This window comes from Buteo buteo, chromosome 5 (genome assembly GCF_964188355.1).
Source record: "Buteo buteo chromosome 5, bButBut1.hap1.1, whole genome shotgun sequence".
In the NCBI taxonomy this organism is placed as follows: Eukaryota; Metazoa; Chordata; class Aves; order Accipitriformes; family Accipitridae; genus Buteo; species Buteo buteo.
Window position 1 is genome coordinate 46,847,008 of NC_134175.1, and position 22,979 is coordinate 46,869,986.

General features: G+C 36.6%; 1 protein-coding gene across 16 annotated transcripts in view; it reads left to right on the forward strand.

The window, feature by feature from the left end:
• Positions 1-22,979, forward strand: part of R3HDM1 (R3H domain containing 1) — a 55,315-nt gene that overhangs the window by 21,859 nt on the left and 10,477 nt on the right. For 8 of the 16 annotated variants that reach the window (XM_075028908.1, XM_075028914.1, XM_075028906.1 and 5 more), the window contains 12 exons: positions 854-962; positions 1,060-1,155; positions 2,594-2,631; positions 2,714-2,764; positions 2,923-3,149; positions 5,924-6,178; positions 9,587-9,741; positions 11,215-11,316; positions 14,896-15,156; positions 15,651-15,771; positions 20,695-20,849; positions 21,426-21,574. In XM_075028908.1, coding sequence (XP_074885009.1) covers positions 854-962; positions 1,060-1,155; positions 2,594-2,631; positions 2,714-2,764; positions 2,923-3,149; positions 5,924-6,178; positions 9,587-9,741; positions 11,215-11,316; positions 14,896-15,156; positions 15,651-15,771; positions 20,695-20,849; positions 21,426-21,574 — 1,719 coding nt within the window. The remainder of the gene's footprint in view (positions 1-853; positions 963-1,059; positions 1,156-2,593; positions 2,632-2,713; positions 2,765-2,922; positions 3,150-5,923; positions 6,179-9,586; positions 9,742-11,214; positions 11,317-14,895; positions 15,157-15,650; positions 15,772-20,694; positions 20,850-21,425; positions 21,575-22,979) is intronic. The other 8 variants (XM_075028915.1, XM_075028907.1, XM_075028917.1 and 5 more) reach the window with 5 other exon arrangements.

Below are 22,979 nucleotides of genomic sequence, written 5' to 3' on the forward strand. Positions count from 1 at the left end.
TTATGTTTGGGCATCCAGTAACTAATAGTTAGGCTTGGCTGTTTTATAGAAAAAGATCTCCTGACTCTATACAGATGTCCTCTGTAATGAATAAAGAAACAGAAATAGAGAAGAGTATACATATGTTTTGTCTTTTATTAGACAAATACTTCCTGATTGTCTGAGAACTTCTTTTATGATAGTAGTAGTTTTATTGTCGAGGTGCTTGGTATCTATTTTTAATAACAAGAGTTTGAAAAATATCTCATTTTCTTTCACAAAGTAGATAAAATACCAAAACAATATATATAATCTGTTGCTTCATCCTTTCACTGTGATCTTGTGAAGCTCTTGCTTGCCTGCATTGTACTGTTGTTCTGCTCCTGCTTATTTCTACTTACTTTTGCTTTAGAAATTTGTAAGTTTCAATGCTTTCTCCTCTATCTTCTTATCTTCTGTTTTCCCTTGAAATGAATTCTGAGGTATTACAGCTCTAGCAGAAAGCACCTATCTTCACTTCCATGCATGCCCAGTATCCATTGCATGGCACCAGTCTGGATTCAAGAGCACTTCTGATTCCCCAAGGGCATGTGGTTTGCTTGCCACCTTAATTGGAAATTGAAGCAAAAGCTTTGAAGGAGGAAGAGGTTTTTAAAAGCAGGTTTGTTATGTCTCAGGAACAGGACTTGTCAGGGGTACACATCATCTTATGGTTTCGGTACCTTTTCTATTGCCTGGACAACCAAAATCTATCACTTCAGTTAGAATATTAAGTATATTTAACATTAATCTTGAGTATATTTCAGTTTGTTCCACTGTGTATAGTATATGTTTACAAAACAATAAATCTTTTCTTTCTAACGACTTTTCACAGACCTGACCAAAAGTTTTGTGAGCATATAAAGGATGAGAAGAGTGATGATTTCCAGAAGCGGTACATCCTTAAAAGAGATAACTCTAGTTTAGACAAAGATGACAACCAGGTAAAATGCATACGGATTATTTCCTTCCACTTGCTGTATTTGACTGTGTATTTATACTATTTTCCTGTAGAAGGTGACACTGTATCACTTAATTTAGATGAGAATACGATTAAAAGATGACAGAAGAAGTAAATCCATAGAAGAACGCGAAGAAGAGTATCAGAGAGCTAGAGAAAGAATATTTGCACAAGATGTATGTATCAAAGAAAACCTTACGGTGTTTTGTATGAATACTTCACACGCATACGTGCACATGTGGTTGTTGTTAAAAGATACTTCTTTCCAGGAAATTGTCTATTTCTGAAGGGGACTGAACAGATAAGAATCATTAGTGTGGCCTGAGTGAGTTTTAAATGATACTGAAGTTACCAAGAAATCACCTGTTTTCTCTAATCACTACTGTATGAGACTCTAGCAACCTTCAAGAATTATTTTGGTGCGTTATCTAGCGTTACCTACTTCAATGCATTATTTTGGCCCTTTCTGAAATTTTAGAGTTTTGGTACTGCAATCATTTCAGTTGTTGCTCAGAGCAATAATAATTAAAAAAAAACAAACCAAAACAAAATTGGTGGGGGGGAACACAAAACAAAACAAAAAAACCCCAAAATGTTGGGTTTTTTCCTTTGTGTCTATACCAAACACATCTTATGACTGGTCACAGTAAAATGATTTGAGTTCCCATATGTGAAATTTCAGTCAGAAACCTAGAAGTCTAGTCTCTCTTGGCTGGAGTTATCAAGCAGGACAACATTGTAAACTATAATTCAGTCACAAGTAGTGATGATATTTAATTATACTGAGTGAAACAGGACAAATATGTCTTCAAAAAATATGCATTACTTTTAATAATCCACTTTTTCTGGCAGTTATCTGTAGCTCTTACACATCTAAAACCAGATTCTTGTTCTGAAGAAAGAGTAATGAGCTCTGAGAGGCTAATTTGCTATATCCAAATATTATCCAAAAGCCTTTTTTTTTTTTTGCTCACCTTAGTTACAAACAGAAAGAATGGACTTTTGAATATAAAATTACTTTTTCTTTTTGCATACTCATTTACCATGTATTGTACCCTTAGAAGCTTTGTGCCAAATGTTAGAGGTCACAGTCAAGGACAACATAATTGAAGTTAATAATAGCCTTTTTGATTGTATATTTTGTCTGCTTTTTAGCATATATGTACTTGTACCCAGAGAATTCAGTGCAATTATTGCAGTAGCCAGCATCATCTTCTACTTCACACTTTCAAGCAGAAGACAAGGCAATTCAGGTGGTATTAACAGACTTGTGAAGTCACACATCAGCTGGAAGTTATGTAAGGCAGCAAAGGCCCAGTGGAAGAATTGTAACTTCAGAAAAATACCGATATGAACAAAATGGTCATCACTGTAACTATTCTAATGCTAACTTTTATTTTCTGCAGATGGGCCTTTTTATATTGTCTGTCTTTTCCCATAACATGGAAATTATCCACCAAAGAGGTTAAGTTTTCAGGCAGCTTAATATAAAGAGGATGCTGTAAAGTCCACGTATATACAAAAGACTCCAAATTGCAGCATGTTTCATCACTGTGCTGTAGTAGGGGTTCTAGATGCCATTCATATTAATTTCTACACTTCTTTGCCCCTCAGTCCCTGTGTTCCCAAGAGAATTATTTCACTGATAAAAGGTAAGAAAATTTGCAGTTTAATTCTGTTTCATTTTCCTATATTCTTAATAAATATTAAGCTATCTTATTAAAATGTCAACAGAATCCAGGAGGAAGAAACTAATAGTACACAACAAAGACGACAGATACTTAGGTATTTGATGCTTTCTTTAAAAAAAAAAAAAAAAAAAAATCCCAAAGTATTCTGCATGCATTTCACCTTTTCTTTTCTTTCTTTTCTTTTTTCTTTTTTTTCTTTTCCCTTATTTTGCAATTGATGCTTGTGCTAAAAGTTTAGTTTATAACTTACAGAATCAATAAGGAAACATCAGGGAGATCAGCCAACAGCCATCAGAGCAGTACTGAGAATGAGCTGAAGTATTGTGAACCCCGTCCCTGGAGCAGCACCGACTCTGATAGCTCCATCCGCAATCTGAAGCCAGCTGTAACGAAAGCCAGCAGCTTCAGTGGGATATCAGTTCTGACAAGAGGAGATAGCTCTGGAAGCAGCAAAAGCACAGGCAGGCTGTCTAAGACAGGTATAATAAAATCTGTACAAATACATAGTTACGTAGCAGTGAAGTACCTGGTGGTTTGATACTTGATGCATATTGCAGATGTGTACATATGTAGAGGCCTCAGTCTCGTAGGTGCTCCATGCATACAACTCCCTCTGGATACAGTGGGTAGAATGACTACAGACCTAGCCGTGTAACTGCCTTGGAGAGCTAGAATTCAGGTAACAAATTAAATGAAGACTTTTGACTTTGGAAGTAGAATTTTAAAGTGCATTATAGATGGCTTTAAGCTAAATACATTTCATCTCATAAAGGATTTGAAAACACCAACATAAGTACTTTATACAAAATAAAAATTTAGAGTTCAACTCTTTAGTTTCAGTCTGGCGAAAGCTGCATTGTGCAATCTTAGGAAACTGTGCGCTGCTATCCTACTAGCTAGGAAAAAATAGCATTAAAGCCCATGAATTGTCAGTTATATTTGTTATGTTATCTTTCAGTGCCATTGTTAAATTTAAATGAATATGGCTAAAAAGCTTACTTAATTTTTAGATTGCTGAAAAATCAGATCAGTGGAACAAAGAGTACTGTTTAATTTTAAGGTTCAGAAATGTTGGAGGAAAATACTCATAAGAGTCTGGGTTTCAAAGGTGTGTTAACTTGTAATGTCAAAACAAAATCTCATAAAGTGGCGATATAAATATTCTGTGGGTCAGAAATGAAATTTAGTAAATATTTGTATTCCAAATGCCAATGTAATTTGATCCAATAGATAATCTTGGTTGTGGAGGATTTTGAGGCTTGTAATACATGGATGGGTTACGGATGCACTACTGCAGAATATGAAGTAGAAGTATAAAAAAGCAGAATATTATTGCTTGCCTGTATTATGCTTGGCTTTGATCTCATTTATAAAACTTGTTTCTAATGAGGATCTGTTTAAATTTTTTGCTTTCCCTTAAACCACCACTACCTTATAGGTATATCACCACACTTCTATATCTTACTGCAGTAAACCAGTTACAAATTCTGTATGTCCATTGTATACTTGTATTAAAAAAAAAAAATTACATTCCAAGATACTTCTGCGTATGCTGTAAAATTGTGCCATCATATTGAGTTATTTCATTTAGTGATGCAGTAATAATATTTGGCACAGCTTGAAAAGAAACTACAACCTGACAATAGTGTATATATAAAATATGTTCTTAGAAATCTTTGTTTTCTGAATTGCAAGAACATAAATGGATTCTTAAAATTTCCCTGGAAACTTTATTTTGGCATCCTGTGAGTTAACATTCAAAGTTCAGAATGCCTATCTTGATGGTTGTTGCTTCACTGCAGTTACAGGTTGTGGTGATTTTGCATGTGTTGAGATTTGGTTTTGTTTGTTCATTGTGATCAAGGATGTAATTGGCTCTTAATTGTGATGGCTTCAGCCTAATTTCTCTACATAATCTAGAAGTGGATACACTTGTAATCAAATCTAATCAAAGTAACTGGTCAGGTGAAGATTGTTTTACAGAGCTGGGATATGCTATTCTGCCCAGTTTACAATTAATAGCTTTCTATTGCTAGATGAAGTGAAATACAAAAAAGGTTAATAATAGTCAGCATCAGCAAATGCTTCAAGCTATGCTGTCTTTTCATACATACAAGTAAAAGGGTTACAATCAGAAATTTTTATGAAGGACTGCAAAGTAACTTCACACAGTAGATAAATTTCGTCACAGCCTTTTTTGAGTCTTGCTTTCTCTTCTAGATTGTATAGAGGCTGCTAATGAAGAGTTCTTAAATTTAAACAACTATATTCTGTTTCCAAGTACTGCAAGTATCATAGCAAAGACTTAATAAAAAGTATGATAAACTGTATACCTAGAGACCTAGGTATACAGTGATCCAGGAACAGTGCAGTTTTACAGACCTCTCCTATTGAACTTTTGGAACATTGCTTTTAGTTGCATGCATTGGCTTTCAGAAAGCTCAGGGTCCAGTTCTCCACTGCCTTGCAATGTTTATAGTCATTCATATCTGTAAAATGATTATTGCTTTCAATCAGCTATTTCATAGTCCTTTTGAACTTTGAATTGTTGCATAAAACTAGGCTAAAGCTACCATGTTGCCATCATTTTTTCCAGCTGTATTCTTGATTTTTGGTCTGAAAATTGTCAGAGGAGGGAAAAAAAGAGGTTTGGGGGTTTTAGTGTTCTACAATTAGTCCAGCAGGTGAGTCAGAGAAGATCTCTGACATCTGGTAGTAAAAAGAAAATGGTCATTGCTTGCATGCAGGCTATGTCTACAGAGCATGTGAATTTAGCTAGCGTATCTGAAGGGACTTTGGGCCCACTGCATCTGCACTACCCCGTGGCCTGCACATATGCAGTAGTTGTAGGCTGTGTGTTCATTGCTTCGGTGTATCCAGTTGATATATGTGCATGCATCATTTTGGAGTAAGTGACCAATCACTGAAATGAACTGCAGATGAACTGAACATTAGCACATGTGCATATGTACAGGCGTGTATTTTCTGTCCAGAAAATCAGAGCTAGATATGAAAGCCTCACTTTACAGTGCAAAGCAGTGCTGAATTGACCCTCGGGTCACAGAAGGAGTCTTGTAATGGTATTCCAGGGGAGATGAAGGGGGGGGGGGGGGCGGAGTTCATTGAAAAGGCCACTGTTTAATAATGTACTTAACACTGAGCTTTAAGGGTAAGCATTTACAAGTATATATTTTAAGTGAGCATGATGTTTCTGTCTCTAGGTAAAAACAATTTCTCATTACTCCTTTCCTAGGTTCAGAGTCTTCTAGTAGTGTAGGGTCATCCACGGGTTCTCTTTCTCACACCCAGCAGCCTCTTCCAGTGCCAGCTCTAAGCCAGCCTTCTCATGGCACGCCTGCCGTCTATCCAACTGTCAGCACTAGTAACTCTCTTTCCTTTGATGGTGGCATAAGCGGGCAAGTGGCACCTACTAGCACTAGCTTCTTTTTGCTTCCCTTGGAAGCGGCAGGCATACCGCCTGGCAGTATTCTGATCAACCCTCAAACAGGTTGGTACATGCTTGTGGATGTTTTTGTTACAATTGAGAACTTGGAGAAAAATGCACGAGTGTTTACATAAGACTGAATGTCTGTATTGTCCTTGCTTTTTCTCTTTATTTTTGCTGTGGTTGTGTTTGTTCAGTGCACTTAATTTAAAAAGAAAGCATGACTCTAGGATCAAAGGAATAAGTAAATTCACTTGATTTTCTCTAGTAGAGTTTTAACTTATATGTAAAATTTTAATGAGTGACTTGCACAAAATATGAAAATCCTATGATTTATTATCCAGAACGCAGAATAACTTAAATTAATTGTTTTGGCTTTTTTGGGGAGAGGGAAAAGTCTTTCCCAGTGCTACTATAAAGCAGTTGCAGTGAGGGGGGAGAGCCTCAAGAAGTATTCACGTTGACTTGAAAGAATTTATCATCTTTCATAGAAATAAGCATGAGATTACATGCTATTTCTAAACTTATGTTTGTCAGTTTAAAACAGGATTAAAGTAATGTTGGTGTAATTGGCTTATACTGATACTTCTAGTAAGTGGTAGGAAACTGGTACTTCGTAATGTAGACGCAAGGAGGTGTTTAACTACTTTTCTGGATTAAATGACTAGTTAGCATTCTCTGGGCAAACTTTTACTGTATTGTAGAAGTTAAGAAACCCTAAAAACTTCAATTTACCTTTTATGTAATACATCGTAATCTTTGGAAAATTATTATATTTTAATTTTAGTTTAAAGATTTGTTTTCCTTGTAGAAAAGAAAATACATATTTCCCATCATTCTGTAGATGGACTTTATTATGTTTGAATATAACTGCATGTGATGTTTTAAACTAAATTTTTCTCATTGAGGTTGTTAAAATGATCGTTTATGAAATTTCTTTTCTATAACTAAAAGGTTTAACATTGAAACATATAAATTTCTCTTTTTCCTTAATATAAATCAATTGCTACTGTATAAAAAAATTGAGATTTTTTTAATGATTCTGCATATTGATATGCTGCCTAAGGTTTCTCTTAAATGCCTTACTGTATAAATGAATAGCTTAAGCCAACCCTGCGAAATAGTTTGTTACAAATGAATAGCTGTAGCATCTAATTTTCATAGATAACCACTGGATTTGGAGGAGGATGTATTTGCTATCTTAAGTCTAGGTTCTGGACAAGAGCATTATTGACTTAGTTTTTCTAATTCTAATGTGATATTTGTACATCTTATACATGAATTTTCCATTGTGTGTGTTGACCATCTGAAGACAAATATGATGATTAGTGAACAAGTTTTGCTAGAAAAATAAGTGGTTTTAGTGTTTGTATACGCTAGAGTACTTTGTACTCTACATTAAATATGAAGAATGTTGGCTATCGTTTTTCATATTATGAGTTTATAGCATGACCATGCTAAAATCTTTAGCGTTACTGTACAGCAAAACGGATACTGCAGGCACTGAAACAATACCATTGGCTTGAAAGTGATTTCAGTTAAAACATGACACAGTTTTGTCCTTTAAAAAATAGCAGGTTTTGAGTCATCTTCATTTCAGTTATGTGCTTGTCAATATTTTGCACGTGATAAGTTTCACTTTCTTCCTCCTGTACTGTTGGTCATTTTCCCTGTTACACTGATGGGACTTCCACTTAGCAACAGGGAAGGGCAGAGAAACAAATGTGATTGTGAAAGCTTTTCATCTGAAAGCATCTTGTACCTGCAACCCCCTCAGAAAAGGCAGCAGAATTGTAGACTTGACTCTGTTTGATATCCATTAAAATTAGCTTTGTTTCCAAATTGTGATTCTTCCTACGTTTTATCCATTTTTAATGTATTTAAACCAGTCATTAATAGTCTTTCATAACAGAAGATTATGTTAGTATCTAATGAGTGGCTAATAGAAGATAAAGTACACTTCCAGAACAAGGAATACCTAGGTTCAGATAAACTTTCGACTTATAATGTACTTGAATCATCATATTCTGTAGTTGTTCATCTGGCTTTATTGTTCCAAGTGACAGTCAAGAGTTCAAATAACATAGATTAGTTTCTCAGCATTTCTGACAGAGGATCTCGTGACCTTAGGTCAACAGAGTCATTCTTCTCAGTAGTTGAAGACAATAATTGGGAAAAGACAGTTCTTATTCAGCCACTACTGAAAACAAGTTAAGCTCCCATGATTACCAGTAGGTGGTAGAAGGAAATAAGAAAATCTGACCCCCTGTTTGTGTGAACATTCCCAATTCTTGAACGTTAAAGAGAAATCCATTAAGGTAAATTGAATATAGCTTGATCATCTGCAGTCCAGCTGCATAATATGTAGCTTATTTTTGCAAGTCTGTTCATGCTTCCTGTCTGTCTCTTGCATTAATTGCCTCAGTCCTCTCGTCGGTAACTTCCACACTTTTATGTTGGCCAGTTGCATTTAAATATGATGGGATGAAGAAGTCTGAAAGAGCATTAGTGTACTTTGACAGGGCCCTGGCTAGGGTGCAGAGGCTTTAGTCTCAGTTTGTACCTTTGGAAAGAATCTCAAACAAGAAAATATTTATACTGGAGGGGAGAAAAATTTACATCGGTATTTGGTCCTTAAGCATCAAAATAAGCCAATGCAAGACACATGTCATTAAGCAGCTAGACATAGGTCCTTGCTAGCTAATCTCTTGTTCCTTTGATTTGTTTTGGTTTTTTTCCCAACCCAGGCACCAAAATAAATCACTGTCTGTTTATAATTTACTTTAAAGTAGTTCATTTTTTAATTGTTTTTCATTAGTCCACTGCTGTAATATTTAAGTTGCAAGTTATTAAATAGGAGAGTACTATCTTATTTAATTTGAAAGCTAAAAGCCAATTCATCTATGAATAGGGGAAGAGAGTCCTTTAACGGTAATCTCATTAGCAGTTACGGGAATACCATTGCAGCCACTGCTTTGTATATATTTTTTTAAAATATTTGCCTTTAAGCTCTCCTGTGTTCTGATTGGTCCTCAAACTGATTAATGGAAATTCATTTAATTGCCTTTTAAAAGGTCCTTAAAATAGTATTTTTAGTAGGGTTTTCCTTTATTACTTCTGCCCTTTTCAATCCATTTAATTAAAAATGAGTTTTCAGGACAAGCAGGATACAGCAAATATTAATCTGTGTTCACTAAGTAAAGATTGGGGTATCTTTGTTTACCTTAAATGTTTTGGTTTTTAACTGCATGTAGTTTCTCAAGTGAGGCCTTTTTAGTCATTGCTATTATAAATGTAGTTGTGGGGATTTGGCATAAATCTGTCATATAAAACAGTATGATTGCTTATTTTCAAATTTTTAGTATTTTATTCATTTTGCCTACTGTAAATACATTTGTCTTTATTTTCTCCAAACTTAGATGATGTAGCTGGTTGTCATTTGGTTGTGTTTGTTCTCTTTCAACTCGTCAGGTCAGCCATTCCTTAATCCAGATGGCACTCCAGTTGTGTACAATCCTCCTATGCCTCAGCAACCTGTTAGGACCCAAGTGCCTGGACCTCCGCAACAGCCACCTCTTCCCGCACCACCTCAGCAACAGCCAGCAGCTAACCACATCCTCTCACAGGTGCACATGTCAAATACATGATCCTGGTATTGATCACTGATACTGTCACATTGCTGTCTGATAACAAGGGATCAGCAGGTTTGTTCTGCTGAAGCATAGGTTAAGAAGTAATAGCTACACAGGTACGGGTAACTGGACTTTTCCCCCACAGTCCTCAAAACTATCAGTTCTGCTAGTAACTGACCACGGTAGGCAGCCTTTTCTTAAAAATACAGAAGATATTTTAGTATGAAAATGTTACGTATCAAGAACATCCCAAGCCTAGATTGCTCTGGAAAAGAGGCTCTGCCTTCATCCTTAGTCATGCTGTGTTGTTTTAACCCTGGCGTTAACACTAATACAGTCAGCAATCTGGGAAGAGAGTTAATCCATCTGAAATCTTTGTTGCCTTGTCTTAAGGTTATTTTTCAGCCAGGTGAATTCTTGGGCTGTACTGCACAAGCAGTACTCATGGCACAAAAGAGGTAGCTTAGGACTGGTAGAGTATGAACACTGTTTTAGTAGCACTTTGGCTTGCTCTACTCACAAAACCTGCACGCTGAAGTACAGGATATATTTTATCCTCGTCTTGTACAAGAGGAATTTAGTAAAATAGGCCAGATTAAAGATGACCTCAGCCCTTCAAGGAGAAGAGAAGAAAAGCAAAGAGTGCATATGGGCAGGCGAAGGGAGGCCTCTACCTCTTTTCACAGCAGCTATTTTGGGCACCAAGCTACTGGCTATAGTCTCCTGTGGTATTTTCAAATTGTTCTCAAATTTCATCAAAAAGTTATTTATAGAACTTCATCTAAACCTTTATCTTTGTTCACTTTCCCCGTTTAAATCTTCTATTCAGGATACCTGCATATGCCACAGTATAGATGGTCTGTTTTGAAAAAGGCTCATTTTTCTCCCTGTCTAGTTTACAGAAGTGTGTATGTGGTATTTGCAGTTTTCTTCACAAATTCTTTACTGCTTCTATGGTTGCCTTCTCAATGGATACTGGAGTTGAACCTACCCGAACTGTTAGCAGCAATGATACCTCTCTGATGTTCAGATAACCACAATCTAGAAAAAATATTTTAGTACTGTTGAATGAATGAAAGTAATATGTTTTAATCTGTGGTTAGTAGTAAATTCATTCTGTCTTTAGATGCTTTGAAACAACTTGTATTTAGAATGCATGTGTAGTTTTTATAATTTCAAAAACAAAATCTCTAAAAGAAACAGTAAATGTTAAACAGAAGCAATTTGCTGACTTATAGCTAATATAATGTATAACAAATAAAGCAAATATATTTGTGTTGGGAGACTTGAGATATTGAAAATTACTTCTGTTTTAATTCTATGCAGTCTTGAGCTTTGAAAAAAGAAGTATCCATTCCCTTTCCGGTAATGGAGCATAGTTGCTTTTTCCTAGTACAAAAGACTTTGACTTTGTTTTCACTTCTTACTCTGATGTTAACCATGTTTATAAACCTGTTATTTCTTCAGCCTATGCGGCCTCTGCAGCCTTCCTCCCAGCCTGTTCAGTACTCTGCAGTCTCTTATCCACCCCCGCTCCTGCCAGTCTCCTCTACACAGCAATATTCTGTGGTATTACACCTTCTGTTCATCTCCTCTCTGCACGGGTTAATCTTTAGTGGATGCTGACCTTTGCTTGGTTGTTTGTAAGTGGTGTGTGATACCAGTGTAATGACTGGCTAGCTTTTCAATCACAGTGAAATATTACCTGAGTGGGGGAAAAATAGTTCCTGAGATTTTAATGTGTTTATTTCAAGTTCAGCAAAATTGTATATAATTAAGGCTATACCTATATATCTCAATATTTAGATATATATTATTTCCCTTTATAAAGGAACAGCTTTTCAATGCCATTGTTTTGTTAGCCAGTCAGTACCTTTTTATGTCTCTGGATTAACCTTTTCCCATCCTTTCTCATTGTTTCTTTGTCTGCTCTTTCTTCTGCTGAACCCTAATACATTTTGAGGGATCAGCTGTTCTGTTTTTTGAGGTTACCTTTTTCTAGCCTCTTTACCAGAACTCTTAACACTTCTACTTCATTAACATCCCTTGTTTAATAAATAGAAGCTGGAAATGAAATATCTTAGTCTTTTGTGTTTAAAAACCAAAACAAATAAACACTCCCCCCCACCCCCCCCCAAATTGAAACTGAAACCTAGTAAAGGGGAAGAGTTATCCTAGTTCAGCTTCTGCCTTGGGTCCAGGTCAAAAAATTGAGGCTTCCCAACTCCCCAAACTGCTCTGATACTCTAACAAATACATGTTTGTGTTGGGTTTATGTGGCGAGGTTTTGGTAATGGGGGGGCTGCAGGGGTGACTTCTGCTAGAAGAGACCAGGAGCTGCCCCCGTGTTGGACAGAACCAATTTCAGGCAGCTCCAAGATTGACCTCGTGCTGCCCAAAGCTGAGTCAGTCATCGACGCTGGTGGCATCTCTGATAATGTATTTGAGAAAGGGTGAAAAACGCTGTGCAGCAGCTGTGAGGGAGAGGAGTGAGAAAGAACTCTGCAGACACCAAGGTCAGAAAGAAGAAAGGGAGGAGGTGCTCCAGGTGCTGGAGCAGAGTTTCCCCTGCAGCCTGTGGAGAAGACCATTGTGAAGCAGGTTCTCCCCCTGCAGCCCATGTAGGATCCCACACCAGAGCAGGTAGAGATGCCCTGAAGGAAGCTGCAGCCCATGGAGGGCAGGAGCTGTGGCCCCATGGAGAGAGGAGCCCATGCTGGAGCAGTCTCTTCCTGAAGGGCTGTATCCCATGGGAACTCCACACTGGAGCAGGGGAAAAGTGGGAGGAAGAAGGAGCAGTAGGAACAAGGTGTATGAACTGATCACAACCCCCAGTACCCGTCCCCTGTGACACTTGGGGGAGGAGGTAGAAGAGTTGGGATTGAAGTTGAGCCTGGGAAGAAGCAGAGGGCTTGGGGGAAGCTGGTTTTAGTTTTGTTTTTCTCACTATCCTACTCTGTTATTAATTGGCAATAAATTAAATTAATCTTCCTCAAGTTGGGTCTATTTTGCCTGTGATGGTAATTGGCAAGCGATCTCCCTGTCCTTTTCTTGACCCATGAACTTTTCATCTTATTTTCTCCCCCTGTATTGCTAAGGATGGGGGAATGATAGAGTGGCTTGGTGGGCACCTAGGAGCCAGCCAAGGTTAACCCACAACAGTGTTATACAATAGCTATTTTAGTATGTAGTCAGAGTTTTTATTTTGTTATTATTTTCAACATTAATCAGAAATGTCTTCTAATAAGAGATACAGATTTATCTGAATTCAATAGTCTGGATATAATTAAAACTATATTGTAACTGTTATCTGTGCTTTAGGTATACAATTCAAAAAGCAAATGCACTTCTTGGAGGGTGCTTTGTTACTAGTGATGTTGTTTCTCCTGTTATTTTAGAGTTTGAATACGTGTGGACTGCAGTCAGTATAACTTATCTCCTCAGTAATGAAATGAGAATGGTTAATTAACCAATGTGAGCTTCCTATGTGAGTTTAGCATATGACTAAATTGCTGTTAGTAGCAGCTAGTTCAGGTGTCTCTATGCTATGAATCACAGTCATTGTCAGGTATATGGTTGTTAAAGCAGAGAATGAAACTCCTTCCAGGTTTATCATAATTTCAAAGCATTTCACATTCAGGAGTTGGGTTCAAATACTAAGTGTGCTGGCAGTTTCAAAAATTTATTCCTGCTGATAGTAACTAAAGTAACATAGTGAAAAGGATGGATGGTCTTGGTTCATAATCTAAATCCAACGCATCTGTAGTTGATACCAGGAAGGTTTGCTTTATCTGTTTATTGGTAATACCATGTTTCAGTGGTTAATCGTGCTTGTACTACACATATCACTGTAGGACAAACTGACTGGATCAGAATTTACTCGTGTTGGTAGTGTAACAGAAATAAATGTGTATTCCTTGGGTTTATCCTTTGGACGTTTTTAGAGTTAATATTAACTCATAATTAAGTATCAGTATCTCTTCTCTAAACCAGGTATTATAAAAAGCAGAATGTAAAATCCAATGTAGAAAAGCATTCCAGTTACGTTAATAGGCATCATTAAAGAGTGAAATGCCAAAGTCATAGTTAGGTGGTTGATCTAATGAAAATAAAGTGTTTAAATTTTTTTTAATGTATTTATTCTAAATAAAGTTTCAGGTGCAAATTCATATTTCCAGTAGTAATTAAGAATATCTTTAGCCTGGGAATTATAAAAGTTCATCATAAAATGTGAACGTAGCTAATCAGTAAAAGACGGAGCTTACACTTACTCTGTCTTGATTAACTCCTATCTTCTTCAGGATGATCTAAGAGAAGATCAAGTGGTCTTAAAATGTTTTTAATGTTCCTCCATGTTTGGAGAGTCCACTTTTGAAGTATGAACCAGATCTCTCTGATTAGCAAAAAAGTACAATACTGGTGATCGCTTCTAATTGCCAGGATGTTGATAATTTGATGCTGAATTGCTTGTGAAGAGAAGGAAACTTCTATCACTAACCCCAAGCTCAAATTTCACAGAACTCTTGGAGTGCTCAGTGCAATCAGTATCATAGTTTCAGATGTTCATAAAATACAGATAGTAGGTAACCATTAGCATACATTTCTTGCAGCTGTTACTTGATTTCAGGCTAAAAAAAAATCAATCCTTGCATGTAGTATAATGCTAAGTTAGAGGAGTGTACCTCATTATTCAGGATTAGAGCCTCATTAACTTCAGTTCTTAAAACCAAAAATTACTTTAGCAATACTAATGCCTTCTGCTGTTTTAACTGTGGTTAGATGTTTTCACTCAAGCTTTGGAGTCCAATCAGAAAATGTTAGTGACACAAATTCCGACTTTATTTTTGACAGTTGAATTCTTAACAATAAGTAGATAGAGGCAGATGTAATCCAAAAATCAAATATTTGCAGTGAAATGAATGAAGTCTCTAGTGACTGTGGATGTTCTCTCCTGCTGTCAGCCCTGAAGATAATCTACTGCCATGTTCCATTTTGTTCTTTCCTGTTGTTCTTTGGCTGATGTTGCTAATGCACAGTAATTTAAGATATGCGTGTCTGAAACTTACTGAGATATTTGGCTATTTTATTCTGTTTTGTTGTTGAAGGTACGCTTGTGAATGTAATTTTTCCTTTGTTTAACTATTACAGCAAGACAACCTAGGATCACAATTTAGCCATATGAGTCTTGCCCGTCAGCCACCTGCTGATCCAGCTGAACCTCATACTGCTATGTTCCAGTCCACCGTAGTCCTCCAGCCCCCGCAGCAGTCTGGTTTTATCATCGCAGCTGCTCCACCTCCACCACCCTCTGGCCAACCGGTTTCTGCTCCGGGCTACTCGACATCTAGCCACCCCGTCAACCAGCAAGTACTCCAGCAGCAGGGATATATGCAGCAACCTGTGCCACAGGTACAATGGCTCCGTTTCCATTCTCCCACAAGCTGTATTTAACAACTGATCGTGCTGTTCTATTACTGAGCTTTTTGTATGGTGTGTGTTAAATGGCAGCTGTGTGCATTTATTCTGGGGTTGGGGTTTCTTTTCTGCCGTATGTGCTTTGAAATGAATGACTTCAGTTTATGTGAGGAGCAATAATCACCCAGGTTTTTCTGTTTACCTGTAGCTGGTAAAACTCACGTTCTGCATAGTTTTCTAGTGTCTCAGATGTTTCTTTGTGGAAACTGGGAATTGTTACTTCTACAGTGAAAGTAGAAGAAATTGGCTGTTAAAGAGGGAATTTATGTAGTATAAGTTTTTTTTAATTGCGAAACTATTTAACATTTGTTGCACCTTTTAATAAGTTTTGCATCTTTCTTTTATCATACGATTGTTTTTGCATTTAGATGTCTGCCTTCTAGAAACTTGCAGGTAGTGAATCTCTTTAACCGTTGTTCGTTTTTTAGATGCCAGCTTGTTATTGTACCCCCAATCAGTATCCACACTCCAGTCAACAATACCGACCTGTTTCTGTCCATTACAACACACAGCAAAACCAACCATTAGCACAGCCTGGACAGCAGACAGGTTTGTTGAACTCCTTCAGCATTTTGTTAGAATACTTTCTGTACGTTTTTTCCTGATTTTGCTTTTTAAACTTATTTTGCTGTAAAATTTCAAAAAAAGTCGAAGTTCAAATATGGGATGCAAAGTATAACTAAGCTAAGGTAGGAAAAAAATCTGAGTCAGTTGTTTGTGAAACTTTAGATTTGAGTCATTACTATGAGTGGCTCATGCTGTAACTTTAATTATAGGATAATGCTTTTTTTTTTTAAAGTTTTGAACTGAATAATTTAAAAAACTTGTAACTTAGTTGCTAACTTTTTAGTAATTCGCAAAGTAAGATGAATTAGTACCTTTGAATGATGTAACATTGCAGATATGTACCTTAAAGTTCTAAACAAAAGATACTAATATTAGATGTTGTGGCATGAAAAGAGTGCTGTGCAGAAGATACTGGTGATACTGTTTTAATTTGTCTTTCTGTCCTAGGATTAAAGGTATCTGGGTATTGAATAGAATATATAATGAGACTTAAGTGGTTAGAATTAGTTTTCTGCTCCTTACATTTTTAGTAATGACTTTTCAACTGCTTCTGAGTTACAGCTTGATAACATTTGTAGAAAGGTATTTCTGTCTCCTTTCTTTCCTATTGTCTTTTTTTCCTTAAAAATTGTAACTGTAGCTACCAGTATTCTGATCATCTGTTATGACTTTTTCAGTAAGGTTTGGATTCCTGAAACAAATTTACTTCTCAGTAATATCTTGACTCACAGTCAAAACTTTCAGAAGTAACTAGTGATGTTTGGAGGCAGACACCCTTAAAAATCAGGCTTTTATACCATGTCTTAGTTGAATACATTAGACCTAGTGTCCTTTTTGAGTTTCCTTCAGGAAGAAGGATTTTTAATTCTTCCCCCACCCCCAACTATGTGTTGCTTTACAGAAATAGGATGAAAGATCAGCTTTTACAAATATGAACTGGATTTCTTTATAGCTGTTCTATGAAGTAGCCTGGAAGAGAGGGATGGTTCCCTCTTCTGCAGTTCTTTTAGGAAGTGCTCCAATAGCAGCAACACTTGAAGTTGTTATTCAGGGGTTCAGTTCACAAATTTACATGGGATTATTTCATTGCAGAATCATGAAGATGTGATGCCCACTTGTGGTAGGGTTGTCAGATCATTTTATAAAGTATTGTTAGTACCTGCTTGCTGCAAATAGATCACCACTTTTCAGAAGTGAAAGTATATTGATGTTTTTTTCCAAAGGAAAACAAACTACTCATTTTTGCAACTTGTTTTATCCACTGGCGTTTAAAGATGTGTTATTCAACTGTATTATACAACCTGCTTTCCTTCCTCAGAATTTTTAATACCTAGACTACTTAATAGCAAAAAGTCTGAGGCTCAACTGGGGTTACTTCCCTGTTTTTGGGGACACCCTCTGTGAATAGCACACACACTCTCTAAATCGGAGAGAGCCCAGTGTATGTATGTAGCTAAACAAAACAATCTGAATTTGAAAGCGTGGGGTGATGGTGCGTCAGCACCAAGATGCAAAGAGAGGAAACAGTTGCTATTAGGTAAGTAAGTTTCTTTCTTGTATGATTTTAGCTCTTTACATTTTAACTGAATTTCACTGCCTGTAATGTGGACAGGGTAAAAGGCATCAGTAGCTAAAATCTCCCTCTATGTCCTAGAAGAAATAAAACAAGCAAGCTGTGCAGACAGCTACTTTACTGCTTTGATAATGTACTTTGTACTTGTAACCCTGACTTCAAGGGATCATGTTTAAGTAGTGAAGGGGTGGTCCAGCCAATAATGCCATTCAGTCCTGTTTGGTTACTTGGTGTTTACTAGCACTAATGGTAGAGAGAAGTATTTTACTAGCAACTGCATAATTAGTGTTTAACTCAAGATCTCCAAATCGCTACCTAGCCATTGCTGGCTCTCATTTACTGCTTTATAGGCAAATTTGAATCGGCATTCTAGAGATGGAAGGTTCCATGTCATGTTTTCTGTTCTGTAAACTGCTCATGAGATGGTGTATTTCGAAATTATCTCTCTTGTAGATTTATTTTAAATTGTAAATATTTGTATTAAGTTGACATAAAGCTACATCCGAAACGGTTGATGCTTATTAGCAACGGCTGTTTTTGAGACAAAAGGCAGCAGGTTACTTGGGTAGTATAGCAATGTGTCCGGTCAAAAGTGAGAATTGACAAGTCCTGTATTACATAAAAGCTGTGGGTTTTATTCATCTTATAAAGTGATTACTAACTGTGAAATAACTTTCCAAACGCAAATTTAGATAAAAGATGACAGCTGCTGAGAGCACGGCAACTGAAGCCACTTTTGGTTTAATAATATGGAGTGGCCTGACTTTATTTATGAGCTGTTGGATTCGGGGCCGTAACACTGTCTGAGAGGTTTACATTTCTCACAGTGAACCGGTCTCTTTTTCAGCTGCTTCCTGGCTTCCATTTTAAAGGGGTTTCAGGTGAAATATTTAGGGCGTTCACTTTTAATAAAAATGCTTCGGTTGCCCAAAAGATATTGGGAGAAGAAAACTCTAAGAAGGCGGCATTTCCGATTGCCATGATAATGAGGGCCCAGTTACCATGAGACCTAACTTAGAGGTTGATTAAAAATCTTATCTGAACTACAATTACTGTAGGAACATCAGCTAAAGTTCAACTAGCTTCTGCTTCACAACGGCCAGGGATAAAACTATTACAGTTGCAATAATCGCTGTAGTTGTAATAGTTGTAATCAAGCTATACTCATAGCTTGTTAACCAAATGATTGTACTTGCTTTTCTGTTCTTGAATAAAGGCTGTTTCTCACTCTTAGTGTGTTATTCAGAAAACGTATCTCTATATTCTGTAAGTTAACTTCTCTTACATTAACATTGATTTCTTTTTAATTATGTAAATATTAAGAAGCATGCTTCTTTTTTTATCTACTGTTTCAGAGGATTTCTGTGTAATGAGACAATTTGCTACGGCAGGTGTGGGTTTTCTGCTGAGTGCTGCATTTCTGTCAGACCACTCTCTATGCAGAGGTGAAATCGTGAAGCTAAAAATAGAGCATTCTTTGGAACACTGTGGGGAACCTTCTTGGCAGTCAATTTATGTCGTTCCAGTTCTCTCTGCTTGCAAAATTGATCATGTATATCTTCAGAAGTGCCAGAAAAAGCTGAAGAATATTCACAGCTACATTGCAATTTCTGGGAAATGAGGGGTTTAGGTTGCAGATGTATTGATTGGATCTCTCATATACCGCAACTTCACATTCTGCTGCTTTTTAGGTGCCATAGATCATTTCATAGCAAAGTACATTTACGCATTTTGTTTATTACAGATATGAGATGGATTTTTGTGCACAGTTCAAACTTAAGAGTTATTAAAAATTCTAATTACTAATCCTAATTCAAGCATGCATTGCTCTGAAATTTTGTATACTACTCTGAAAATATTTATAGTGTGTTGTGCATTTCTAATGAATAGCTCTCTTGGTTTTAACAAACTGAACCTTCTTTTTAACTTTCTGAAGCAATAGTTGATTATATTAGCAGTCTTTTTTTAGTCTTTGTTGTTGCAATTTCTATAGAGACAGCCAGCTGAGGCTGTTAATTCGCAATGTTCATTGTACACTGTATGTAATCAATGAGCATTGGTGGGTTTTCTTTACAAAAGAAAGTGTTTCATGTTAACTGAATTATTTTCAAAATAGACTGTGCAATTTTTTAAACACAGTTTAAAAAAAATCCACGTGAGTTTTTGCAGCTACATTTGCTTCGTTATAGTTCCATACCAAGGTAGGGAGCATGGGGAATGTCAAGGTCAGTAGAATGTGAATGTGTCCAAGTTAAATACAGACTCTTCTTGCCGTCAGTGCATCTTGACAAGCCCAGTTTTGTTACTCTGGAGCGATAACTGGCTTTGTCTCAGAAACACTGATAGTGATGGTTTTTTGCTGTTGTGGTAAGTAGCACATACCTGTATAACAGAATATGACAAAAAGAACTTTACTTGTGTTCTGCATGTGTTTTGATCAAGGTAGCAGTTACCTACTATATGCTTTATAAAAAAATAAAAAAAATAAAGCGGAGGCTAAGGTTGGACATAATAAATACACAGATTTCCTATTTGGCACTCACGCTGGGGGGCTTTTTTGGTTTTGTTTTTTTGGGGGGTTGGAGGTTTTTTAGGCCATTTTTGAAAGTTAGCAGAGGATACCAGTTTAAGCAGTAATAAATTGTTGTAGAGGCACTACAGAGGGGTGAATATGAAAATCTTTTTTTCCCCAAGATAACTTTGAATATAACTTGTCTTCCACTGTATGCGAACATGGCTTTTACCTGGAAGGTTTTTCTCGGTTCCCAGTTGGTTTTAGCATTACAGATTTCAGTAGAAATTGCCCTTTTTAAAAAGATGTGCACATGTGCCTTATACGAATTTTCTTGAAGTGTGATTCAGTTTTGAATCATAGTCAAGATGCCCTTATTGCTAGGGCACCTGAGGTAGTAGCAGAATTTAATGTAACCAGAATTTCAAAGTTAAAGTACCTAGAGTGGCCTTGTTCATAATAATAGACAATTAATTGGTTTTGATATTATCTAGCATGCTTTGTTCAAATGCTTTCAGCTTTTACCTATCAAATCAAGGTGTTAATGCATGTAACTCACTTAGAGTGTAAATAAATATTGCAAGCATGTGAGAGCATCATTGCAAATAGTATGGATAGTAAGTATTTCATGCTGGATCCAAATGAATAAATCTGTTAATTTTAATGTTGTCTTCTTTTTATATGCATGATAAGTTCAACTCTTATGAAGTTGCCAGAGTTAAAAAGCCATTGGAAAATGCTACACATACATTTTCACATAGGCAACTGTGTATAAAATGTGTTCATTATTTCAAAGTAAGACTTAAATGTGTAATTTCAGGTTACCAGGTTTTGCCTAACCAGCAGCAAAACTACCAGGGTTTAGTCGGAGTTCAGCAGTCTCAGAATCAAAATCTGGTCAGTGGCCAACACAACAATGTTGGGAATCAAATTCAGGGTGTGATTGTTCCATATCCTTCAGTGCCATCTTATCAGGTGGGTGATTTATTCTTAAATTTCCAACCATTCTTCTGCATGTTTGAGTGATAGCTTGTTGTTGTTGTTGTTGTTGTTGTTGTTATTGTTATTTTAAGTGCATTGCTTTGTAAATGGTAGAAAACTGCAAGCAGGTGTCAAAGGTGACTTTGGGGACAGAAATTAAAAAAATAAACAAACAAAAAACCCCACAATTGCAGGGAGAAGAAAATCTGTCACGTATGTAGAAGTTCTAGTCCTGTTGAAAGCCAAGTGCTGTGTTAATTGCAATTCAGAGGATGGGGAAGAAAAAGCTCGTAAGATTTCCCTCCCCACCACCCCACTTTCTATTATAGAGAAAATCTCTTTTGTTAATTGATGGAGTCGCTTGGAACTGACACTTCCATTTTGGGGGAAGAAGATAAGTTTGGGGTTTTTTTAATAAAGCACTATTATTTCAACTACTGTTATCACTAGTTTTCTGGATTTAGAGAACTCCAGTACATCTTTCAGTTTCTGTTTTCTTAAAAAAATCTTATATAAACTAGGTGATGGTTAAGAGGCAGAAAGAAAATTGTAACGTGGTCTCAATTTTAGGTTTCGGTGCCTCAAGGTTCCCAAGCAGTGCCCCAGCAGACATATCAACAGCCTGTTATAATTCCCAGTCAGTCAAATCAAGGATTACCCACAACAGGAATGCCAGTTTACTACAGTGTCATTCCATCAGGTCAACAGAATAATTTAAGGTGAGTTTAACTCAGTTATTTGATTTCTCAGCAACTAGGCTTAATTGCCTTGTAACTGACGGGATTTGCTATAGTATTGCATATATTAAAATGTATTTTAAAGGCAGACTTACAGACACTTTATTATCTAATTATTTTTGCTCTTATGCAATTAACTGAGACAACTAGTACTGCTTTAATTGGGAGGTACCGGTTAGACTGGAGAACATTGTTTCCATATCACTTTCAGCAATACTTTACTACAGTTCCATATCTTAAGTTCTCTGCATTCCTTTCTTACATGTGAAACACCAGCATGTTCAGTAGCAATGCCTTTTTGCAGTAACATTTAAGATGACTATCCGTACTCACTTGGTTTTGTCAAAGATACCACTTTAATAAGGTGTAGAGAAAAGAGAATTTGAATCCCAGGAAAAGACTGACTGACTGCCTTTTTTGGAGCTTTGTCAGGAAGGAGCTCAGCTTAATTTGTCTGTGCTGCTAACGAGGCCTGCTGGCACAAAGCTGGCTATGAAACAAGTATAGGAACTTTTTCCTGTGCTCGGCTTTTGTTTGGTAAATAACTGGCTTTTTTTACCTACCTTGGTAACAGCAAATTGGTCTACATGTACAGACCTCCCTGTGTATACATCTGTGTCCCCAGCACAATGTGAGTATTTGTTGAGAGAACAGATAGGAAGATAACCTAAAAGTATTAATTAGGATTAATGCTTGTTACAAGTTTTTCTTTCTCTAGTTTTTTGAACTTAGAAATGTGCACCATTTAAAAATACCTTGCTTGCAGCTTTTAAACAAGCAGCAACAGTATGAAGCTTGCTTCATCCTCTTGTGAGTGCAGAGACTTAAATAGTATTTGTGTCATCGCTGCGTGGCTTAATCTACTTAAATCTGAATTATTCTTCTTTGTATCTGAAGGTTCTTTTTATCCTTTTCTTCTGTAGTTCTATTTGAGGTTCAATGAAGTCATACGTAGACATAAACCCAGACTTTTTTTGAAGGAAGTTTTGTTGCTTGATCTTTTGTGTCATTTAGAATGTCCCTCTCTTTTGAACAGGGAAACATTTGTTAGGAATTCAGAGCAGACTAGCAACTAATGACAGCATCTTGCTTTTATTAAAATAGTTCTGTTGCAGCACTTTGACAAGGAAACCAGAATACTGTTCTGCAGGAACTGAATAGTCTCAAACATACAGGTCACTATTGAAAACTATAATCAGTAGACAGATGAAAAGCTGTGTGAGAGCACACATCCCATGCAGATATAAAACCATCTGGTTTAGTGTTCACTGAGTCTCGTCTGCTTTAATGGAAAGGAATCTTTAAATTAAAATTATATAATTGAACTTTGGGACAAAGGATGGAACAAACTTTTTGTGACAACATAAGTAAAAATGGTAAGTCTAAC